Here is a 25,597-nt window from a genome sequence, read left to right as displayed (position 1 = left end):
AGCGGGGAGGAGATGTTGTTGCCTACCCTCACCACCTGGGGGGCCCGTCAGGAAGTCCAGAACCCAGTTGCACAGGGCGGGGTCGAGACCCAGGGTCTCGAGCTTGATGACGAGCTTGGAGGGTACTATGGTGTTGAATGCCGAGCTGTAGTCGATGAACAGCATTCTCACATAGGTATTCCTCTTGTCCAGATGGGTTAGGGCAGTGTGCAGTGTGGTTGAGATTGCATCGTCTGTGGATCTATTTGGGCGGTAAGCAAATTGGAGTGGGTCTAGGGTGTCAGGTAGGGTGGAGGTGATATGGTCCTTGACTAGTCTCTCAAAGCACTTCATGATGACGGATGTGAGTGCTACGGGGCGGTAGTCGTTTAGCTCAGTTACCTTAGCTTTCTTGGGAACAGGAACAATGGTGGCCCTCTTGAAGCATGTGGGAACAGCAGACTGGTATAGGGATTGATTGAATATGTCCGTAAACACACCGGCCAGCTGGTCTGCGCATGCTCTGAGGGCGCGGCTGGGGACGCCGTCTGGGCCTGCAGCCTTGCGAGGGTTAACACGTTTAAATGTCTTACTCACTTCGGCTGCAGTGAAGGAGAGACCGCATGTTTTCGTTGCAGGCCGTGTCAGTGGCACTGTATTGTCCTCAAAGCGGGCAAAAAGTTATTTAGTCTGCCTGGGAGCAAGACATCCTGGTCCGTGACTGGGCTGGGTTTCTTCCTGTAGTCCGTGATTGACTGTAGACCCTGCCACATGCCTCTTGTGTCTGAGCCGTTGAATTGAGATTCTACTTTGTCTCTGTACTGGCGCTTAGCTTGTTTGATAGCCTTGCGGAGGGAATAGCTGCACTGTTTGTATTCAGCCATGTTACCAGACACCTTGCCCTGATTAAAAGCAGTGGTTCGTGCCTTCAGTTTCACACGAATGCTGCCATCAATCCAAGGTTTCTGGTTAGGGAATGTTTTAATCGTTGCTATGGGAACGACATCTTCAACGCACGTTCTAATGAACTCGCACACCGAATCAGCGTATTCGTCAATGTTGTTGTCTGACGCAATACGAAACATCTCCCAGTCCACGTGATGGAAGCAGTCTTGGAGTGTGGAGTCAGTTTGGTCGGACCAGCGTTGGACAGACCTCAGCGTGGGAGCTTCTTTTTTTAGTTTCTGTCTGTAGGCAGGGATCAACAAAATGGAGTCGTGGTCAGCTTTTCCGAAAGGGGGGCGGGGCAGGGCCTTATATGCGTCGCGGAAGTTAGAGTAACAATGATCCAAGGTCTTTCCACCCCTGGTTGCGCAATCGATATGCTGATAAAATTTAGGGAGTCTTGCTTTCAGATTAGCCTTGTTAAAATCCCCAGCTACAATGAATGCAGCCTCCGGATAAATCGTTTCCAGTTTGCAGAGAGTTAAATAAAGTTCGTTCAGAGCCATCGATGTGTCTGCTTGGGGGGGATATATACGGCTGTGATTATAATCGAAGAGAATTCTCTTGGTAGATAATGCGGTCTACATTTGATTGTGAGGAATTCTAAATCAGGTGAACAGAAGGATTTGAGTTCCTGTATGTTTCTTTCATCACACCATGTCACGTTAGTCATAAGGCATACGCCCCCGCCCCTCTTCTTACCAGAAAGATGTTTGTTTCTGTCGGCGCGATGCGTGGAGAAACCCGCTGGCTGCACCGCTTCGGATTGCGTCTCTCCAGTTAGCCATGTTTCCGTGAAGCAGAGAACGTTGCAGTCTCTGATGTCCCTCTGGAATGCTACCCTTGCTCGGATTTCATCAACCTTGTTGTCAAGAGACTGGACATTGGCGAGAAGAATGCTAGGGAGAGGTGCACGATGTGCCCGTCTCCGGAGTCTGACCAGAAGACCGCTTCGTTTCCCTCTTTTTCTGAGTCGTTTTTTCGGGTCGCTGCATGGGATCCACTCCGTTGTCCTGTTTGTAAGGCAGAACACAGGATCCGCATCGCGAAAAACATATTCTTGGTCGTACTGATTGTGAGTTGACGCTGATCTTATATTCAGTAGTTCTTCTCGGCTGTATGTAATGAAACCTAAGATGACCTGGGGTACTAGTGTAAGAAATAACACGTAAAAAAACAAAAAACTGCATAGTTTCCTAGGAACGCGAAGCGAGGCGGCCATCTCTGTCGGCGCCGGAAGTATTGTTGTTTGAACGCTGAGCTGCAGATGCTATGCTACAGGACTGTATTGCTAGCACATACTGGAATTTGTTCCGGGATTCATCCAATGGCATTGAGGAGTACACCACCTCAGTCATCGGCTTCATCTGTAAGTGCATCGACGACATCGTCCCCACAGTGACCGTACGTACATATCCCAACCAGAAGCCATGGATTACGGATTACCAGGAAGGGTACTCAAAGCACGCATGGACCAACTGGTAAGTGTCTTCACTGACATTTTCAACCTTTCCCTGACCGAGTCTGTAATACCTACATGTTTCAAGCAGACCACCATAGTCCCTGTGCCCAAGGAAGAGAAGGTAACCTGCCTAAATGATTACCACCCCGTACCACTCACGTCGGTAGCCATGAAATGCTTTGAAAGGCTGGTCAAGGCTCACATCAACAGCATCCTCCCGGATACCATAGACCCACTCCAATTCGCATACCGCCCCAACAGATCTGCAGATGATGTAATCTCAATCACACTCCACACTGCCCTTTCCCATGTGGACAAAAGGAACACCTACATGAGAATGCTGTTCATTGACTGCAGCTCAGCGTTCAACACCATAGTTCCCACAAAGCTCATCACCAAGCTAAGGACCATGGGACTAAACACCTCCCTCTGCAACTGGATCCTGGATTTCCTGACGGGCCACCCCCAGATGGTAGGGTAGGCAACAACACGTCTGCCACACTGATTCTCAACACTGAGGCCCCTCAGGGATGTGTACTTAGTCCCCTCCTGTACTCCCTGTTCACCCACGACTGTGTGGCCAAACACGACTCCAACACCATCATTAAGTTTGCTGACGACACAACAGTGGTTGGCCCGATCACTAACAATGATGTGACAGCCTATAGGGAGGAGGTCAGAGAACTGGCAGTGTGGTGCCAGGACAACAACCTCTCCCTCAATGTGAGCAAGACGTGAACTACAGGAAAAGGCGGGCCGAACAGGGCCACATTAACATCGATGGGGCTGTAGTGGAGCGGGTCGAGAATTTCAAGTTCCTTGGTGTCCACATCACCAACGAATAATCATGGTCTGAACACACCAAGACAGTCGTGAAAAGGGCACGACAAAACCTTTTCCCCCTTGGGAGACTGAAAGATTTTGCATGGGTCCCCAGATCCTCAAAAGGTTCTACAGCTGCACCATAGAGAGCATCCTGACCGGTTGCATCACCGCCTGATATGGCAACTGCTCGGCATCTGACCGTAAGGCGCTACTGGTGTAGTGTTTATGGGACCAAGCTTCTGCTATCCAGGACCTATATAATAGGCGGTGTTAGAGGAAAGCCCATAAAATTGACTCCAGTCATCCAAGTCATAGACTGTATTCTCTGCTACAGCACGGCAAGTGGTACCGGAGCACCAAGTCTAGGAGCAAAAGGCTCCTCAACAGCTTCTACCCCCAAGCCATAAGACTTCTGAACAGTTAATCAAATGGCCACGGACTGTTTACATTGACTCCATTTGTTTTGTACACTATTGCTACTCGCTGTTTATTATCTATGCATAGTCACTTCACCCCTACCAACATGTACAAATTACCTCAACTAACCTGTACCCCCGCACACTGACTCGGTGCCGGTACCCCCTGTATATAGCATTGTTATTGTTATTTTATTGTGTTAGTTTTTATTATTTTTTACTTTAATTTATTTGGTAAATATTTTCTTACCTCTTCTTGAACTGTTGGTTAAGGGCTTGTAAGTTAGAATTTCACAGTAAGGTCTCCACTTGTATTTGGCCCATGTGACAAATAAAGTTTGATTTGATTTAACACCGGGGCTGGACAGAGGGAGAGCTGGGATGAGTGGGATGGTTTGACCAGGGCATTAACTAGAGCAAGATGACAGGGAGGAGGACATCACTGTAATAAACACAGTAAATGCATTAGCTGCAGAAGAGACCTTAAAGAGGAGAAAGGAAGATCAGATTGGGCCATACCAAGGTGTTGCTGTAAAGAGGCTGTTCTCTTTAAATGAAATAAGCTGATTAGTTAACAACAGGAAGGGATACAGAAATAATCTAATTCATTGGGCTCCTCCACTTATGAATGTCTCCTGGAGTTTTTGAAGTTTGCTGTTAGTTGATGGGGAAGACAGGAGATAGGTTGTGCTAATTTTAACATTCATCCTAATGATAATAATCCTGTTGAATTGGTTGTCAAATAGTAAATCATTTTCAGTATCAGTATCTGTCAAATACAACTGATACTGAAACTGAAAATGACACAGTATTTGAATGCCAAGCTTTATGAACATTTCACGGCCAAGCTTGCATTGACGTGGGGTGGACCAGTGCACGTGTCATCCATATAAATGGTCATGTACAGTACCAGGCAAAAGTTTGGACACAACAACTCATTCAAGGGTTTTTTCTTTATTTTCACTATTTTCTACATTGTAGAATAAAAATAATAGAATAATAGAATAATATTTTCTACATTGTAGAATAATAGTGAAGACATCAAAAGTATGAAATAACACACATGGAATCATGGAGTAACCAAAAAAGTGTTAAACAAATCTAAATCTATTTATATTTAAGATTCTTCAAGGTAGACACATTTGCCTTGATGACAGCTTTGCACAGTCTTGGCATTCTCTCAACCACCTTTATGAGGTAGTCACCTGGAATGCATTTCAATTAACAGGTGTAAATTGTTAAAAGTTAATATGTGGAATTTATTTCCTTCTTAATGCGTTTGAGCCAATCAGTTGTGTTGTGACAAGTTAGGGCTGGTATACAGAAGAAAGTCCTTTTTGGTAAAAGACCAAGTCCATATTAAGGCAAGAACAGCTCAATTAAGCAAAGAAAAATTACAGTCCGTCATTACTTTAAGACATGAAGGTCAGTCAATCCGGAAAATGTCAAGAACTTTGAAAGTTTCTTCAAGGGCAGTCGCAAAAACTATCAGGTGCAATGATGAAACTGACTCACATGAGGACCGCCACAGGAAAGGAAGACCCAGAGTTACCTCTGCTGCAGAGGACAAGTTAGTTAGAATTACCAGCCTCAGAAATTGCATCCCAAAAAAATGTTTCACAGCGTTCTAGTAACAGACACATATCAACATGAACTGTTCAGAGAACACTGTGTGAATCAGGCCTTCATGGTTGAATTGCTCCAAAGAAACCACCAATATGAAGAAGAGACTTGCTTGGGCCAAGAAACACAAGTAATGGACATTAGACCGGTTGAAATCTGTCCTTTGGCCTGATGAATCCAAATTTTAGATTTTTGGTTCCAACCGCCGTGTCTTTGTGAGACGCAGAGTAGGTGAACGGATGGTCTCCGCATGTGTGGTTCCCACCGTGCAGCATGGATGAGGAGGTGTGAGAGTGTGAGTGTGCTTTGCTAGTGACAGTGTCAGTGTTTTATTTAGAATCGAATGCACACTTAACCAGCATGGCTACCACAGCATTCTGGTTTGTGTTTAGTGGAACTACAATTAGTTTTTCAACAGAACAATGACCCAAAACACATCTCCAGACTGTGTAAGGGCTATTTGACCAAAGAGAGTGATGGAGTGCTGCATCAGATCAACCGACCTCAACCGAATTAAGATGGTTTGGGATGAGTTGGACCGCAGAGTGCAGGAAAAGCAGCCAACAAGTGCTCAGCATATGTGGGAACTCCTACAAGACTGTTGGAAAAGCATTCCTTATGAAGCTGGTGTAGAGAATGCCAGGAGTGGGCAAAGCTGTCATCAAGGCAAAGGTTGGCTACTTTGAAGAATCTAAAATACAAAGTATATTTTGATTTGTTAAATCGAATGTTGGTTACTACATGATTCCATATGTGTTATTTCATAGTTTTGATGTCTTCAATATTACTCTACAATATAGAAAATAGTAAAAATAAAGAAAAACCCTTGAATGAGTAGGTGTGTCCAAAGTTTTGACTGGTACTGAACATGTGCACGGTAATGTTCTCCTCTGCTGCTGTTGAAAACAATAGGGTGATTGTTAATGTTGTCGGAAGGATCTCCCTCTATTGACTTTAGTATGCCTGCTGTGGCTCCAACCCCTGGTATTTAGAAATTGCTTCCCCTGTCATAACAGAGAAGAGACTAAAACACTGAGAGCACCCCTCAAATCGTCAGGGCTAATTGCCTGCAGAGCGTGAGTTAAGCTGACAGGTGAAGGTGCGCGATGGATGTCTTAGGGGGGTAGGGATTGACACCAGCTACAATCTTTATGACCTGAGTCTGAACCTGTGACAAAATTACAGGCTCTCCAATAAGACCTCTGGTGTTTTACCCAGGGCTGTTTCTGTAACCCTTCCTTACCTCGCCACACAACAATTACCCAGCAGCGGTGCTCTGCTCCCTGCCTGTGGAGACCTGCCACTTCGCACGGCTCAGCTCACAGCTCATACAACAGGCCTGCCTGCCTAGCTGGCTGCCAACCACAGCCTTTGTTTTCACAAGGCTTTAATATGGACATGTTGCCCTCGGTCTCTGCAATTAAAACAGATCCACTGTACCTGCTCCAATCTATCTGGTTTTCTAGTCCTAATTTAACCAGGTGACTTGGTTGAGTGAATCACTTCTCATTCAACATCAGCCTGGCTCTGGCTGGCAAGTGGTGCAATAAATGTAAAATAATTAAATTGATTGAGAACAGTATAATGCAACAGTCAATAACAAATCAGTAATTCCTTGGTAGATCATGATTGTGATCCTTGGCATCTTCACATCTATGTTTTCGTGCAGTCGACTGGCATGGACATTTGATTCACAGTTATCATTCTCAATGATGAGGTATTATTTTTATTCAATGGCTTAGAATGATGGGGTCTTGACAAAAGCAATGACAGTGAAAACATGACATAGTTTGGCTCCAGTTGCAGATATCCAGCCTCCTATTCATGTTACAGTCAGTGTTCTGGCCAAAGTAAATATAAACTGAGCTGATGCTCTGACAGTGCTTTTTAAAATAGGCAATTGGGATTATGCTGATGCCCCTTCCACCGTGTGTCCCTGAAAATAAGATTAATCTTTGTGTAGCTTTAATACAATGGATTGATCTTATCTTGCCTGTTCAAATCGTACACTAGCTTGTACTATAGTGAAGAAATAGCTACAATAGCTACTGAAGAAATAGCTACTTCGAAAGAGTTTCCCGTCCCCTTCGTCCTCCACCTTGACCTTCCTCAGACCAGTAACACACACACAGACCTGCCTCTCACCCCCACGGCACAACCACTTCCTGCCCGTAGGGTTGTACTGATGGTCCAAAGAAAGGCCTAGGGGTTGCTGTACGCCTCTAAATACACACTCATAGAAAGCATCCTCACTGTGTTTACACAAGGAGTTAGAGCACATTGCATCTAACTCAGTGCCAACCTGCACTGTTTGCTTTACAAATCATCCTGGTCCAGTATCATGCACTAAAAATACACTTTACAGCATAACTAGCTTGCCTGGCCTGGGTCAAAGAGGAGTGTCTCAGTGTACTAAAGGCCAACGTGTTTGCCAAAAAGATCAAGATGATAAATGTCACAACACAGAGTGCATAAAAGGCTTTGTTCTCTAAGGCTGATTTATGGTCAACTCTTCCATAAAATATTATGAGCACAGTGCAACTTTGTGAATTATTTAATTTTACTGCAGTATTGCAGTAGTTACATTGTTTTTCGTTAATACAAATGTACTTTTCAATCCCATGATATGATGTTGTGTATGTTTAACAATTTACTTGATTTGCACAAATGAGTGATTTACACAACTGTCATTAACTACAGTGATGTCAATGGATAGATTAAATACTGTATGTATCTTTCTATGTGACATGCAGTACAGTTGTCTATTATGCATTGCCTCGCGGCCTCGCCTTCTGCCGTATGGAGGGGATCTGTCATATCTATGACAAGCCTTTTGTGTCAACTCAGCTTGAACCTCTTGCTACATGTCGGCAGAGGGTTTCACGTCAATGTAGTTCCATTGCATATCAGATCAAATGGAAGATTCCTCCTAGCATAGTGAGAGCATCAAGATATTTTTATGGATGAAGATTAAATAAACCCAGGAGTACACTTCATTCTGGTTCAAATAATGCTTAAAAATACAAATGCGTTTTCCTGAAAGTCAACTAAACTTGGATACCATGCTTGTGGTCTGCTATTCAATTTTTTTTAGATGAAGATCAAAAATATTCCAGAAAGTAGTAATCAATATGATTATAATAATGTGGGACTTTCATCATTCATATGGAAATCATTGTCATTTTATTAAGTGTATTTAAATACACAAAACACACCTCGTATATGGTCAAAATAAAACAATCAGCATTGTGTTATCCATGCCAAAAGAAAACTATTCAGTAGCTTAACAACAAGCATTATTTACATCAGAAAAATACTGTACTAGTTTATATCAAACTAAATATAGATTATTTGTTTTAAAAAAGGAACTCTTTACAAAAAGACATCTTTAGAAGGAAACAACAGGAGGCCAAAGCGGAAAATCAAAGTGTTGACAAGCAGCTGAAGACAGTTTTATGTGGGGAGTCTGTAAGACAGAGTTAGAGGACTGCTCCGTTGATGCAATGGCCTGCGGGCTGAAAACCTCTAAAAGATTTTAAATGTTTCTCAGTTTCCTTGTTTCTTTGGCAAAGGGTGTGATTTATTCATTTCTACAGTCTCTGACAGTTTAAGAGACTTCCCTCGTGGCAGTAAAACCCCTCCACCCCCAGTTTCAAAATAGAAAGTTAAAGGGTCAGATACACTCTATTTTTTTCAAAATGAAAATAGAACCCTTTACCTATACTGTATATATACAGTACCAGTCAAAGGTTTGGACACACCTACTTATTCAAGGGTTTTTTCTTTATTTGTACTATTTCCTACATTGTATAATAATAGTGAAGACATCAAAACCATGAAATAACACATATGAAATCATGTAGTAACCAAAGAAATGTTAAACAAATCAAAGTATATTTTAGATTTTAGATTCTTCAAAGTAGCTAACCTTTGCCTTGATGACAGCTTTGCACACTCTCTCAACCAGCTTCATGAGGAATGCTTTTCCAACATTCTTGAAGGAATTTCCACATATGCTGAGCAGTTGTTGGCTGCTTTTCCTTCACTCTGCGGTCCAACTCATCAAAAACCATCTCAGTTGGGTTGAGATTGGGTGATCGTGGAGGCCAGGTCATCTGATGCATCACTCCATCACTCTCCATAGTCAAATAACGCTTTCACAGTCTGGAGGTGTGTTTTGGGTCATTGTCCTGTTGAAAAACAAATGATAGTCCCACTAAGTGCAAACCAGATGGGATGGCGTATCGCTGCAGAATGCTGTGGTAGCCATGCTGGTTAAGTGTGCATTGAATTGTAAATAAATCACTGACAGTGTCACCGGCAAAGCACCCCCACAAAATCACACCTCCTCCTTCAAGCTTCACGATGGGAAACACACATGTGGAGATCATCCATTCACCTACTCTGCATCTCACAAAGACATGGCAGTTGGAACCAAAAATCTCACATTTGGACTCATCAGACAAAAGGACAGATTTCCACCGGTCTAATGTCCATTGCTCGTGTTTCTTGGCCCAAGCAACTCAATTAGACCATGAAGGTCTGATTCACTCCGAACAGTTGATGTTGAGATGTGTCTGTTACTTGAACTTTGTGAAGCATTTTTTCTAAGGCTGGTAACTCTAATGATCTTGTTCTCTGCAGCAGAGGTACCTCTGGGTCTTCCTTCCGTGTGGCAGTCCTCATTATAGCGCTTGATGGTTTTTACGACTGCACTTGAATAAACTTTATTATTGACTGACCTTCATTACTTAAAGTAATGATGGACTGTCATTTCTCTTTGCTTCTTTGAGCTGTTCTTGCAATAATATAGACTTGGTATTTTACCAAATAGGGCTATCTTCTGTATACCCTCCCTACCTTGTCACAACACAACTGATTGGCTCAAAACAATTAAGATATATTTAGATTTGTTTAACACTTTTTTGGTTACTACAAGATTCCATATGTTTTATTTCATAGTTTTGATGTCTTCACTATTATTATACAATGTAAAAAATAGTAAAAAATAAAGAAAAACCCTTGAATGAGTAGGTGTGTCCAAACTTTTGACTGGTACTGTATATCGTTATCTGACATGGGTTTTTTTTGGAAACCTATCCAATGTAAAGCAACACAACACAAGTTAATTGACCAAATAAACAAGACAATACTGTAGCTCATGGACAGAAATACAATTCCCTTCAAAGCTTGACAAAATAAGTACAATGTCAGTGTTAACTGTAATTCAGAGCATATAGTAATTAATTACCAAAGTGTTGCTCTTTTTAAAAAGCAAAAGGAAAACACTGTTAAAGAACACTTGATATGAATTTGGTATTAATAAACCTTGGTGTTTCTAGACTGGTAAAGCTTGTTATATCCTCTGAGAGAAAAAGGCACTATGACCAGTGTGGTCATTTTGTGTTATATCTGTGGCACAGTATTGATTTACATATAGCTACAACACTCAGGCAAACTGGATAGCATGTGACTAAAGGAGTCCTCTCTCGGTAAACAAGCAGGTCTGAGGCTGGGGAGGTGATAATGTTGTTCTAAAAGGAAAACAAAAACACAGGGACAAAATGCACTGTACAATTCTGGATGTTTCATTTGTATATACACCTAACTCTACATGTAAACTCTTTTTAAAACACCATTTTATTCCAGTATATGGCAAAAGTGATATGGCAAAACCAAACTGATCTACCGTACCTATGAATGTCACCCACTCTAGTCAAACCTCAAACACGACTGACTAATCTACACCAGACAGGCTTTTTTCAGTGATCCTGAGGCACAACAGTAAGTGCTTCTGTTTTCCAGTCAGCGCCAGTCTTTGGCTGTTTCATTCAGACATGAATAACTGTCTTCTTTAGCTGGCAGCATGTGTCTCTGACTGCATCGGGAGTGACTGCACTTGCTGCTCTCGACCCTCGCTCACCGCCGTGGGATTGTAGGTCTCTGTAGCCCCAGCGACCGTGCTGAGGTCATGGGGTTCCGACTGGGGAGCTTCTCTGTCGGCCAAGGCCTCTTCGGGTGCCATCCTCATTCTCTCCTCCTCAGCCAGCCTGGCCAACCTTTCCTCTGCCTCTATCTCCTCGGTGGTGGGGATGGAGTTCTTCTTAGGCCTGCCCTTGGGCTTGGTGGGGGCCTCCTGTCCTCCCTTCAGCACCTGGAGCAACACATCCCACACAAACACAGACACACGGCTCAGTGGGGTTGTGATGAATGCTGGCCGCGGTCAAAGGCAACCGTGGTTATTATAGCAATTAAGGGAAGATGTATGGCTCTGAGCTGCTCCATGTACAGTCATTAATCTGGAGAGTTAACAGTTTGAGCCTTTTGTTTTCTGAGCTGCTGACCTGACTAGACTAGACTAGACTTTGGTGTCCTAGGCCCTCATCCCTCAAACCCAGACATTTACACCCCTATCACTCCTTCTCTCTACACTGACCCGGGGTCATTGTTGTTATGGGTGTGTGAGGCGCTCACCATTTTCTTCCACTTCATCCTTCTGTTCTGGTACCAGGTCTTCACCTGAAGCTGTGTGAGGCCTAGGGATTGGGCCAGGTCTAGTCTGTAGGGAAACAAACACGTACAGTACAAACGGCAACTCAATATACAGTACATGTTTCTGAAACATGAGTTATTTCTTTATAAGATTAAAAGCAGCAGTAGATAGACAATTGATTTCAGTGGAGGCCCCTCAGAAGAGGAAGGGGAGGACCCTCCTCAGTGAATTTCATAAAATAAATATTGTAAAACATTCAAAAAGTTATCCTTTTTAGATAAAAATATACAAAATATTATCATGTCACCAAATAATTGATTAAAACACTATTTTGCAAAGAAGGTCTACAGTCTCTGTGGAGTAGCACCATAGTGTAGCTGGAGGACAACTAGCTTCCATCCTCCTCTGGGAGGAGGACAGTAATTATGACAACTTCTGGAGGACGTCCTCCAACCTATCAGAGCTCTTGCAGCATGAACTCACATGTTGTCCACACAATCAAAGGATCAGAGAATTAATCTGGTAATGAAAGCATAAGCTACAGTTAGCTAGCACTGCAGTGCATAAAATGTGGTGAGTAGTTAACTCAAAGAGAGAGAAAGACAGTAGTTGAACAGTTTTTAACAAATTAATTTCTTCCAAAAATGAAAGAGAAGCAAGAGAGAAATAGAGAGAGAGATTATCATTTTTTTCACTTTCAGTTTCACTTACTTAGCTATCAAATTTAGCTACCTAGTTTAGCCTACTGAAACAGAGGGATTCTATGTTAGCTACCTGGCTATGACTTTCCAACACAGCAATGGAAGTCTTCCAAATCAAGGTAAGCTTTTGGTTTAACTAATTTATTGCCACCAGGGCCTGCTGGTGTAATTGTTTACTGAATGTACACTGTAACGTTACTGCATAATTGTAGCGGGTTTAAAAACGCGTTAATTATATTAGCTATGCCAACTATGAAGTTACTTTAGCTAATTTGGTGACAACAATGTAGGCTGTGTGTAGCAGGTTGGCTTGGAAAGGTTTTTTCGCCTGGTCACATGCAGCTGATGTGTTGTGCACTGAAGTCCACAAGCGAAGGGAAGAGGTGAGAGGAGGAGAGCGCATAGATGGAGAAGGAATACAATGTGGCTGCAATGAAAGGGAACTGTGTCTATGTGTGATCAGTGGTGTATTCATTCTGCCGATTCTGTTGAAAAACATTTCCTAAACGGAAGCAAACAGAACAAAACGGGGATAAACATACCTGAATTTGTCCAATAGAAACTCTAGTTTGCAACTCTTGGACTAATGATTCCACCCCATATCAGTTAGATGCAGGCAAGAGTGTGCAAGGCGGTATTGAATGTCAGTCCATGTGTCACTGTCTATAATTTGTCTCTCGACCTGTGTGCACCTACGTTGTAAACTGTCATTCATAGACTAGGTTGTAGCAACCTCATGATGGGTATAGGGAAAATTCAAGTATCATGTAGTAGCCTCAACCTATCGCTGTTACATTGAACTGGGCGAATTAAATATGAATGACAGACATCCAATATGCTGTAATAGAAATAAGGCCATGTTCATGAAAAAAAAATGTCCTCCCTCATCTTAAATGAAACCGACTGCCTCTGATTGATTTACACAGAGAGGGTGTAGCTGGAGTAATAAAAACAAATGAATTAGTTACTTTTGCTTTCCAATCACCTGTTGACTATCCTACTTTATAACCACATTCTGGTATGGTGCATCAGAGTACTGTAGTCTCTTTGATACAACCCTGTTATGGTCCAGAGAAAGACTTCACACCTGCAGCATACAGGAGAGACCTTATTGAACATCTGTAAGGGAGGTCAGCAATCGAATCAAAGCATCTGTATCTGGATGTTCAAGGGGATACTTCCTGAACACTTCCACCACATGTGCTCTGATCCATGACTAATAATTGTATTGGATGGTGTGTAAAATGATATCCCAGGAAGGGGGTCAGTGAAAGAGGGATCAGCCTACAGCGGGAGGGAGCTTTATCGGGTTTTAAAAAAATTTGATGTAAAGAGACAGAGAGAGACTGAGAGAGAGAGAGAGAGAGAGAGAGAGAGAGAGAGAGAGGGAGAGACTAGATTACTACAGAGCCATCAGCTTCCTATCTTCTCATCCTCCCTTCTTTCTCATCCTCCCTTCTTTCCCGTCCTCCCTTCTTTCCCGTCCTCCCTTCTTTCATGTCCTCCCTTCTTTCCCGTCCTCCCTTCTTTCCCATCCTCTCACCATCTCTATCTGACCTGATTTGAAAGTATTACATAGAGGGAACTTCAGTTCATACAACAGCATACAGTATTGACAGCTGCACTGCCTCAGTAATTGAGTGCAGAAGAAAAGTGTCTGTGCATACTTTGAAAAACCAAAAATACAGGCAATCAAGCTGTCCATCATGCTTTACTCTCAAACCGCCCAGTGGAGGGACTGGAGGCAAGGAAAGTAATTGCAGGAGAGGAAAGCACCCCAGTTATTTATGGTCATTAGTTTTCTTTGGGGGGAAACCACACACTTACAGCGACAGGCTGCCATACAGTACTGTACAAATGACTGTGCCTTCTAAGTGCCTCTGCTGGAGGCACTTAGAAGTCCTCTGTTTGCTGTTCGTCTCAAACCTGTATCAGCAGGGATTTTAGTTGCAGCTTAATGCATAATGATGATGATGCTTATTATACTAATCTCAATTAAATAAAATCATTATTGCTTAATGATTTAAATCATTACAGTCTGTGGTGTGGTGTTAGGGGCTTTTTATATGCTGTTTTCCTCAGAACACTGTCTCAGTCAAAGACCACAGTGTCAAGAAATAAAGCCAAGAAATAGCTAAATAAAAAAGTAGAGACGGAGTTATCTTTGGATCATAACAAAGTGAACTGGGGAGCACGACACACTTGTGATGATTTGAAAGGGGATTTTCTCAGTTTGTTTTCCATCCAGCTGTGGGTTTAATTAGTTCATCACAGCCAGTGGGAATTTGATTATTGGCATGATACAGATTTGGCAGTGAGGCCAGGATGGGAGGTTTGGATCACCGTTGGGCTGTTGTAGTCTACCTCATCCTGCCTGGGAGTTTACAGAGGAGCTGTGGTGTGGTGTGGCTCATTGGCTAGAACAGAGAAGTGTGATTTGCATTGAAGTTGATATGCATTGTGGGAGTTTTCCCCAGGGATGGGATGTGTATAGACGGGTTAGATGACAACGTCATGAAAACAATGTGCGCACTTCAATGGGTTAGAAGTCTGTGTGTTGTTGTGATTCTGGATGGCCAGATAGCTAGCAACAATAACAAGAAGCTGCCATGTGGGGAATCGTAAGTGGCTCATTTCAGCTAGTTTCATCTTGTTCTTGATACCATGTCTTGTTTTGAGGTGTTTTAACTTATGTCACATCTATGCTAATATGGCAAAACATTTGCTAGCTAGCTAATCAACAACTGTAACAATGTATTTGAGAGACAACAAGTGCTCATTGTACAAATGTATTTATGTTTCCAATAAACATTGGAGGTGAATATAGTTTAGATGCTGTCTGTTTTGCCTCATATTTGCACATATTTGCACATTGCTGATAACAAACATCCTCTCCCAAGTCTTTTTGAGATTCTTCAGGGCCAAGGAGAAGGATGGTAAAATGGTAAAGTTCCGGTAAATATAGGGGTGCCTTTTTAGTACAAATCTACAACAATATAAAAAATAACTGACCATTTTTAAAGCATTTTGTGGCTGTTGTGTTTTAGTAAAATAATGATTTTTCTTCTCGCTCAGATCAAGCTGTTGTAACCATGTGTTGCTAAGGTTTACTAGCTGTCTGATGTTCTTGTTGCTCGACCGAAGGAAAATATGAGGTTTATTGCTCAATATTAATTTGGGGTATAATGGAAATATGTCCGGCAGGCCAAATCTAAAAGTAGAGTTTAAAATCAAATGGAAAATGTGTTATTGCCTTATGTCAGGTATCGAAAATGACCCAGGGACTGGAACCTACGACATCCATATTAACATGGATATTACCTCATCTAAATGCAGTGTACAAAGCTACATGTATTTTATATACAGCTTCACATATATTACATGATTGGCAGTAAATCAATGCAATACATTCCTGTTTGCTTGTGTTGGCAGACGTCCCTAGTTTCTTGAATAGAGCAGTGATTCTTTGTTGAGGCTTTTTGCTATTCAAGAGTTTAGGGTTAAAACGTTACTCTTGTCTCAACTAGAATGCTGAGGTAATGCCTGGATTAGAGAACTTAACATTACATGACACATTACCCAGGACATAAATCAAAATGTTATGATGTTGATCCTCTAGTCAGATATTGCATTTGCTTTATGTTTAATCAAGTTTGGTTGCTATGACAGAATTTCACATTTTCACAAACTTGAGTGTTAAGTTATACTGTATGAAATTTGAGGTACTATTTTTTTTTATTTTACCTTTATTTAACCAGGCAAGTCAGTTAAGAACAAATTCTTATTTACAATGACGGCCTAGGAACAGTGGGTTAACTGCCTTGTTCAGGGGCAGAACGACAGATTTGTACCTTGTGAGCTCAGGGGTTTGAACTTGCAACCTTCCAGTTACTAGTCCAACGCTCTAACCACTAGGCTACCCTGCCGCCCCAACTATAATACTGATCTATCAGGAAGGAAGCTTCTTTCAAGTAACCAATCAGCCTCTGGGGTGCTATCATTTTGGCCTATTAGAGGTGAGATGCAATATGATACTGACCTATCAGGGGTGGAGAGGTACTTCTGTTTCTGGAACTTCTTCTCCAGGCCCATGAGCTGCAGCTCAGTGAAGATGGTGCGGCTGCGTCTGGGTTTCTTCAGTCGGGTGGTGCTGTGCTCCGTGTCTGACTCGCTGCTGATGCTGACAGGTGTCTCGCTGTGGGAGGCCTCGGAGACCCGGGAGTGGTGCTGGGGGGAGAGCAGGGGCAGGTGGGGAACCTGGCCGGGAGATGAGGGCTGGGAGAGGTGAGGAGGCATGTTGGGGGGCTGCCGCGTGATGACTGAGAGAAGGGGGTAGGCCCGCAGTGAGGAGGATCCTAAAAGAGCAAAAAGAGAGAGAGGTCAGGGGCAGGTGAAATGCAGAGCAATAAATACAATTGTACTTTTAAATGTGTATTTGCTACTGTATGCATCACCTTGGATGGTAGTTTTAATAGACCTGTAATAATCACTAAGACAGGGTTCTTTTTAATTGCTATTTTTTTTACAATGAAAAGTGTTTTGACCTCTTTGATGTAGAAGGTTCTGATCTTAATGACGCACTGTGTGTTTTACTCTGCCACTCTGAACCCACCAATTGAATAATTATTTTGGGGCCAGATAAAGGATGTCTTTCTGCCACCTCGAACACACACGCACACGCACACACACACAGTAAATCTGAAGTGACTATGCCCCTCGCCATTTAACTCTCCCCCCCTCACTCTATATCTTTATCTATGCAGACAGAAGCATCGAGACGCCAGAATCAATAAAAAGTAACAAATGTCTGGGGGGCCACCCACTGGAGCCAAGACCAAAGACTGCGCTCCGCAATGAACATAATATCTGGTGGTGAAAACCTTACGGCTTCTAATAAACATCAGATCCCAATGGCATAATTTACGACTGAACTAAGACAGACATAGAAACTAATGCTCTGTTTGCTATGTGGCAGGAGAGAGTGATGTGTTGAGGAAGAAGATATATAAAATCCAATGACAGAAAAGAGAGGACATTATGCTGTCCCATTACATACACAGCATACTCTTTCCCCTTGTGTGTTCCTCACTGCCTGTGGTGGATCTGCCTCTCTTATCTCTCCATCAACCCATAGATAAGTTTATATTATTCAAACTCTACACGTACAACTGAGAGGATACATCCAGGCAGACCTTGGTCGTAAATTTGTATCCCCTTTCTCTGACATTTTCAGTAATGTTCAGCAGTTATGGGAGCTGGTGTGACAGGGGGTTGGTTGGTCTGGGAGGTAATTGAGCATGTATTTGGGCACATGGGGGGGAAAGAGGAGGGAGGTTAAGCGCTGCAGCCAGCCCCTACCATATCTACACCCCCACCCTGAACCCTCCTCTCTCTCAGACAGAGCCTCGGGCTCGTCCCTATATAAATGACATCATCGCAGGGCGCTGAGCTCATCACTAATCTTCCACCTCAGAGAATTGCTGCTGCTGCTGCTGCTGCTGCTGCTGTCTGGACATGATGCCTCATTCCCTCCACAACACTCTCTTTCTCTTTTTCTCTTTCTCTCTCGTTCTCTCTCTTTCTCTGTCTGTCTCTCTCTCTCTCGGTCTCTTTTTCTGTCTCTCCCATATTAGCTCTGTCTTTGATGTTGAGTTGTGACAAACTGAGTGGACCTGTGCAGATAAATGTCAGAAATAACTTGTTTATTATCTCTTTGTTGCATTTTAACATAAAGTGCCTTCGGAAAGTATTTAGACCCCTTCACTTTTTAAACATTCTGTAACATTACAGCCTTATTCTAAAATTAGATTAAATGTTTTTTTCCCCTCATCAATCTACACACAATACCCCATAATGACAAAGCAAAAACAAGATTTTTGACATTTTTGCTAACATACTTATTTTTTAAATATATGAAATATTACATTTACATATGTATTCAGACTCTTTACTCAGTACTTTCTTGAAGCACCTTTGGCAGCAATTACCACCTTGAGTCTTCTTGGGTATGACGCTACAAGCTCAGCACACCTGTATTTGGGGAGTTTCTCCCATTCTTCTCTGCAGATCCTCTCAAGCTATGTCAGGTTGGATGGGGAGCGTTGCTGCACAGCTATTTTCAGGTCTCTCCAGAGACTTTCGATCAGTTTCAAGTCCGGGCTCTGGCTGGGCCACTTAAGGACATTCAGAGACTTGTCCCGAAGCCACTCCTGCGTTGTCTTGGCTGTGTGCTTAGGGTCGTTGTCATGATGGAAGGTGAACCTTCACCCCAGTCTGAGGTCCTGAGCACTCTGGAGCAGGTTTGCATCAAGGTTCTCTCTGTACTTTGCTCCGTTCATCTTTGCCCCCACAGCATGATGCGATCCTGCCACTCCAGTCTCCCAGTCACTGCCGGTCTGAGAGTGACCACTCTGTCATGTGCCTTTTACTGAGGCCCTTCTCTACCATAATTACCTAATTCGATGCTCAGTTTGTCCTTCTGAAAATCTCCACAGAGGAACTCTTGTTGACCACTCTGTTCCAAAGTTTGGAAAAGTCGTCTTCAATTTAAGATGGAGACAACTGTGTTCTTGGGGACCTTCAATGCTGTAGAATGTTTTTGGCACCCTTCCCAGATCTGTGGCTCGACTTAATCCGGTCTCGGAGCTCTACGGACAATTCTTTCGACTTCATAGCTTGGTTTTTGCTCTGACATGTACTGTCAGCTGTGGGACATTCTATAAACAGGTTTGTGCCTTTCCAAATCATGTCAAATTAATTAAATTTACCACAGGTGGACTCCAATCAAGTTATAGAAACATCTCAAGGATGATCAATGGAAACAGGATGGGCTCAATTTCGAGTCTTATATCAAAGGGTCTGAATACTTACGTAAATATGTATTTATTATTATTATTATAAATTAGCAAAAAAATCTAAAAACCTGTTTTCGCTTTGTCATTATGGGGTATTGTGTGTGGATTGCTGAGTCTTTTTTAGTTAATCCATTTTAGAATAAGACTGTAACATAACAAAATGTGGAAAAAGTCAAGGGATCTGAATACTTTCCGAAGGCACTGTATGTATTTATCTTTCGGAAATATATTGTTATTATTATGGAATAATACAAAATACACAGAAATATCAATACATAAGGAGTCCAAGTGAATAATTACTTGCTGTCACTTTAAATGGGAAGATTGATTGAAAAGCAAGGAAGGAAACATCTTGGTTTCTTTCACGGTCTTCAGGAAATCTCCTGTCAATGTAGAGCTTGAGGTTGTCTTGAGAGTTGTGACAGCCGTGTCTTTTGGATGCTTGTCAGAAGGGAAAAATCAGACCTCATGGTGACTTTCTCCTGACAACTAAGCCGGCTTCCTTAACCCAGATCTGACACATTGTTGACAAGTTCCAGTGTCCTGTCAATAGTCTACAAATAAACCATTTGTGTAGCAAGGAGAGTGCACTCTGTCCATGCTAAAGCACACTGATACTCTTGACAAGCACAATCGGAATGCTCGGACTGGCACATGTGCTTGTGGTAGTCATTACAGAATAAATACCTCCTAATAATAACTAAAGAATAGGCTGGTAGCATTAGATACACACATGCTTGTTTTATCATATGGTATTGATAACATAATAATTATTGTCTTTTTTTAAAATGATTTTTGGTGTTTAAATGACATTTTATATATAATTTGAAGGCTTTGATAATGGCAGGACTTAGTAGAATAAGTCACCATTTTGCAGTGAAATCTCCAGCGTCAAACTCATTGGTTGTTTGATATTTACTCCTTATTTTCTGCACCTTTTCTCTTTGTTTAAATGGATTCCAAGATGATGATTCAAGACTTGGTACTCAGAGGCCACATTAACTTACAGTAATATGTATTGTTTTGGGTGTATCATGTGGTGACAGGTTGAGAAGTGTTACATTAGACATGTTTACTTATTCACTCAACAGCCATCTTGTCAAGCCAGCCCAAGTCAAACACTGCAGGAATGGGATGGGCAACAGGGTATGCTGCTTTAACTAGCACTCATTTAATTGGAGTCATTCACCTGCTTTTGACAGATCAGACCAGTTAAGTGCCAATTTCAACTCAAGTTTGGGTTTCATGAGATGTTTTGAGGTTTCTAGAGTGTTATGTGTAGTGTTGTGGTGCTATTTTCTCATGCTCACAGGCAGTTTTTTCAGACGTGTGCCAATCCGAGGGCATTGTGTTTCCCGTAAGTGTTAACTACGTATTTTACGTGAAACACAATCCTGTGAATTTTACCTTGACATTTGAAGACAGCCTGCGGTGCAATCTACTGTAAAACCGATCTCTGATCTGCCTTGATGCAGAGCTCTGATGATGATTGATGACCTGATGGCTTAGGAATTGTGTGTGTGTGTGTGTGTGTGTGTGTGTGTGTGTGTGTGTGTGTGTGTGTGTGTGTGTGTGTGTGTGTGTGTGTGTGTGTGTGTGTGTGTGAGTGCTTGTGTATGTCAATGCTTTATGTGTTAACAGAGACAAGATCGTACCCCTCAAGCTAGCCTCATGGTTAATGGCAGGCCTTATTGTCTGTGGTGGATTAGCTGTTAAAATGGGATGAAAAGCCTTTGCTCTCCCTGCTTTCTTCCATAAACCCTCAGTGGTGGCGTAGGACTATGCTGCAGTACCTGGGCCCCTCGAGGTCCACACCCTCCTATTTGGCCGTTTTTCATCGCGCTGTCATGTGAGATTACGCCAGAGTTGATCTTTATCTCTCGCACCTCCTTCCAGAAATCCCACTAAAAGCCTTGCCCTGGGTTCTGCTGAGAGATGAGACTCTAAATTAAATATTGTAACCCACCATTATACTGTTCACTGCTCCCCTGCAAGGTAATGATCTGCTGGAGGTCAGGTCTATCACTCCTGTAGTTTTACAAGGCACAAAACGAGAACAGAGAATAGGCTCAGAGGTCATCAACCGGTTTTACTGTATACACTGTCGTGAGGGCATTTGGCTTGGCACAGGTAAATGGACCATCGTGAAATGTAAAGCAAGGAGCAGAGAGGTGTGATCCGTGACAGAAAAAAAACATCACAGAGCAGAAGGGGTTGTTGGATCAAAGAGAGGAGTAATCACTTTGTTGACATGTTGAGTGGTCTCTTACTAGTTGATGCCATATTATATCAAGAACAAACAAACATCTTGTAATTTGGGTAAAATTACCTGCCTGGGACCACTGTCCTATAGCAGCCTCTACTGGTAACTGCTGGAGCAGAAGCTCCACACTGTGAGAATGTAGACTCCACTTTCACTGATGGGGACCACTGCGGGCCAATGGACGTTCACTGGCTCTGGGCCTATAAGCCTGCCAGCTTCTATATTGAGCGTTACAAGCCATTGAAGTGTGGGACTATACTGTGTCTCACACCCCCTCAGCTAAGTGGTGGGCACTGGATAGTAATATGTGGGCTGGTTACTCTATCCATCCGTCACGGGGTTGCCAAAACCCTTTACAGTGCCCTCTAGCACATACCCAAACCCCACATCGCCTGCTATTTATATCTTTGTCGCTGTCATCATCAAATTGCAGCATTTATTATTTCATAGTTTAGGTAATTATCATAATGATTATTTGAGAGAGCAGTAGTCAATGCTGTTTTGACTCATAACAGCAGGATAACCCATTAAGAATGGATTTAGAAATTCTGCTGCATTTGAGGGAAAGAAATGTGTTAGTCTTTCAGGCCAAATGCTTTTTAGGGAAGGTTTGTCACTTACCTGTACAATTATAACACAGTGTTGGAAGCATTTATGACTGACTGCAGTAAGCCATGATAACTGGGAAGAAAAATAAGTTGATGTTGATGATTTAGAGAAATCAAGTGCTAAGCTAGATGTTTTGTGAACAAAGCATTATCTGACCGGCTAAGCAAGTGAGACAGCATTCAAATAGTTTGTCTTCACACTTGGTGGCAATGTTTTCTTTTGTTGCTTTTTCAAATTTGCTTGTATTGATTAAGGAAGAACATGCAATCATTATTTTATGCACTAATTACTTGTTTTGATTGGCCTTTTGGGATACTGAATGAAGCATGAAGTTAGTCTTCCTCACTGAAACAGTTGGATCAAGCGCACGTAGCCCATGAATTTATAAATTGCTGAGATGACAATCGCAATGAATGTCTCTTCATAAAGCAACATACTTCTATGAATGAAGGTCATTGGGGCTGACTTGCACACGTCATCAGCATACTGTAAACTTTCATGGTGTTTGCACAAGCAACTGTAGTGTCAGGTAGATACATGTCCATCAATGATGACATACTAACCTTGCCCTTAACCACCATGTACCTGCCCTCACCAATATCAAACTGTGGAACTCTGAGCACATACTGCACCCCCATATACCCCCCCAGAAAGTAAGTTGGGTAAAGTGCATTGCCCATGCTTCAGTAAATGCAAAGTAGCAGCAGTAAAAGTCATTAGGCAAGGCTTTGGGTTTAGCACTGCGCCCACATTAATCCTTCTGAATGAGGACAAGTGGCAGTAGTAGTAGTTACTGCTCTAGAAACCAAACGCCTGCTGTTTCATCTAAGTGCAGGGTTAGTTATTGTGTGTTCTGAGTTCATGTGTCTTTTGTCAGAAGTGAATATGTTAAGTTGACAGTGTCAACATAATTCATGGGGAATCAGGTTTCCCCTTACTAACCGCTTTAATCACCACACTGGGGCTTGGTTCATCCTGTATTTTTAACATGAACATAAAAGACTGAGGTTGCTAATGATCTGAATGTCAGAGTAATACTAATAATATAGACTTATTGGAGGAATTTGCTGATAGATTGTGAGACAGTATACTGAGTAAATGTTGCTTAACTTTCATAGGCCCTAGTACATAATGTTTTATTTGTGAATGAAAGTATATGGAAATGACAGTTAAACTGTGAAATCATGTTTTGGATTGGAAAAGGGTCACATCCGTTCTGCTGTTGTAAAAGGAATTTAAAACGGTCAAGTCTATCAAGTAGGTTATAACACTTTAGGGGACTACATTACATCTACTGTACCTGTTGCATTTATTTGGTGTGCTTTATTTCACAGGTTAAAGTTACATGATAAATCCCTGTAAATAACAGGCTATCACAAGATTAAGAACCATAATATAGACCTTTGATAAATATAGATAGCATGCCTAACACAAATAGAAAGGTGCACCATGAGTAAAAGTGCAAAGTGAGGACAGTTGCCTGAATTAAGTTTACACATCATCCATCGCTATAGTACTCGTCTTGCACAGGTAAACTTCAACATGAATTGACAATCATGACGTCTAATGTGATTCTGAACCTGTCCCTGTTTCTTATTTGCTTATATTAGAGATGTATCGAACAGAAAGTCATGCAAATGCAGCTCAATTTCTTTAAAGCTGTTAATTTACATGTAACGGATTCTGCACAGGTGTGTTGCGCCATGCTATGGCCTCTATTGACAATTTAATACAAGTTATTTTGTCAATACTCCTAATAAAACCATTAGCCTTATGTATTTCGTGATATGAGTAGACCCATGATGGACGACCGCCTGAACATATAAGGAGCATATGCCTAATAACTAACTTTGTTCATGATAAACAAAATCAGATGTAGTTTTCATACAATAATGATTAGCATTCACTGAATGCATAGCAATATTAGATATAAACCATTAACACCATTATGCATTCATCAGCATCCCTTGATTTGACTGAGAGTTCAAGCATATCCACTTACCCGAACATGAGTGCAGAGGTTTAGGCCTAACGATGAGTGAAGGGCATACTGAGTAAAGAGAAAGTTTCTCAAAGTAATCACAAGTTTCCTTGGAAAGAATTTCGTCAATCATAAAAGTCTTGTAGCGACGCCTGGCTGCTTTCAGCTGCCCGGAGGAGGAGAGTCTCAACTCGGCTTGACAGTGCATGATGTCCCGATGTGCTTAGCGTTCGCACTGTGCCCAAATATTAGTTCAAAATGTCAAAATGAAACCAGTTCAAACTTGAGAGTTGGGTGTCTTCAAGCAAATTCGTGTTATTGATGCATTTAGTCGTCCTTTTTCCGAAAAGGCTTGCTTTGTTCTATGCCTGGCGGTACTAACTGCAGTAGCCTTCAACTTGAGCCGCGCAGTGGGCTTCAGAGTGGCAATTATGAACAATGTGCCCGGACGCGCCGCTATATATAAACGATCTCCCCACACACATCTTTATTGCAGGACACTCCAGGTGTCAATCAACGTATCTCTCTCTCTCTCTCTCTCACTGTCCCGCAATGTCTCTCTCTCTCTCTCTCTCTCGCACTATCTCTCTCAGACTGACAGACACACTCGCTCTCTCCCTCAACCCCTCTCGCTCTCTCAGAGCAGCCCAAACCGGTCTCGCTTCTTTGTTCTTCCCTATATCCACTCTAATTGCACAAGGCGTTCAAAAACTTTACAGTAGTAACATTGCCAATATGATACAATATTTCAGATGGTTATTGGAGAGATTATTATTATTATTGCCATTATTAGTATCTGCTTTAGTGTTATGCCTAACCTTTTAGCAGCTAATTATTTTGTTCATATTATTTCTCGAACATCAATAGGACTATGGATGTGCATAGTTTACTTTATTTTATTTATTTTACCTTTATTTAACTAGGCAAGTCAGTTAAGAAAAAATTCTTATTTTCAATGACGGCCTAGGAACGGTGGGTTAACTGCCTGTTCAGGGGCAGAACGACAGATTTGTACCTTGTCAGCTCGGGGATTTGAACTTGCAACTTTCCGGTTACTAGACCAACGCTCTACCCACTAGGCTACACGTAAATCAAAAATATATTATTATTGTAAAGCTATTATTTAAAAGCAATTAAGGGATAACAAAACGACTTTATAAACGACTGTACTAAGTAATCGGATTAAAATAAATGTATAGGTAGGCTATGAATGAATGTATTTAATGCATTTGGGATTACATGTACATTTTAAATATATTATTATTGTAATAGCTATTATTTAAAAGCAATTAAGGGTTAAGAAAAACAACTCTAAACGACTACAAACTAACAGTAACACTAAACGTATTTTGCAGTGCAACCCTGCTTTCGGGCTACGGAGAAAAACGTATTGCAGCAGGTTGGTATTATTCCTTCTTGTGTGAGTTGAAAGATGAACTTTTGTAG

The 25,597-nt window shown here is 42.0% G+C and overlaps 1 protein-coding gene across 1 annotated transcript; it reads right to left on the bottom strand.

Moving 5' to 3' along the window:
- Positions 1-10,409: 10,409 nt before the first annotated feature.
- Positions 10,410-24,725, bottom strand: LOC112265608 (homeobox protein BarH-like 2). Its single transcript, XM_024443104.2, has 4 exons — positions 24,173-24,725; positions 16,484-16,799; positions 11,725-11,809; positions 10,410-11,404 (listed from the first exon to the last, which is right to left on the bottom strand). Exons 1-4 carry the CDS (start codon positions 24,357-24,359, stop codon positions 11,105-11,107), a joined length of 888 nt encoding a protein of 295 aa, XP_024298872.1. The 5' UTR covers positions 24,360-24,725; the 3' UTR covers positions 10,410-11,104.
- Positions 24,726-25,597: the final 872 nt, after the last annotated feature.

The sequence above is a fragment of the Oncorhynchus tshawytscha genome, linkage group LG13 (genome assembly GCF_018296145.1).
Source record: "Oncorhynchus tshawytscha isolate Ot180627B linkage group LG13, Otsh_v2.0, whole genome shotgun sequence".
NCBI classification, from domain to species: Eukaryota; Metazoa; Chordata; class Actinopteri; order Salmoniformes; family Salmonidae; genus Oncorhynchus; species Oncorhynchus tshawytscha.
The sequence above is the reverse complement of the archived record's forward strand: the minus strand, read 5'-3'. Positions and strand labels throughout refer to the sequence as shown.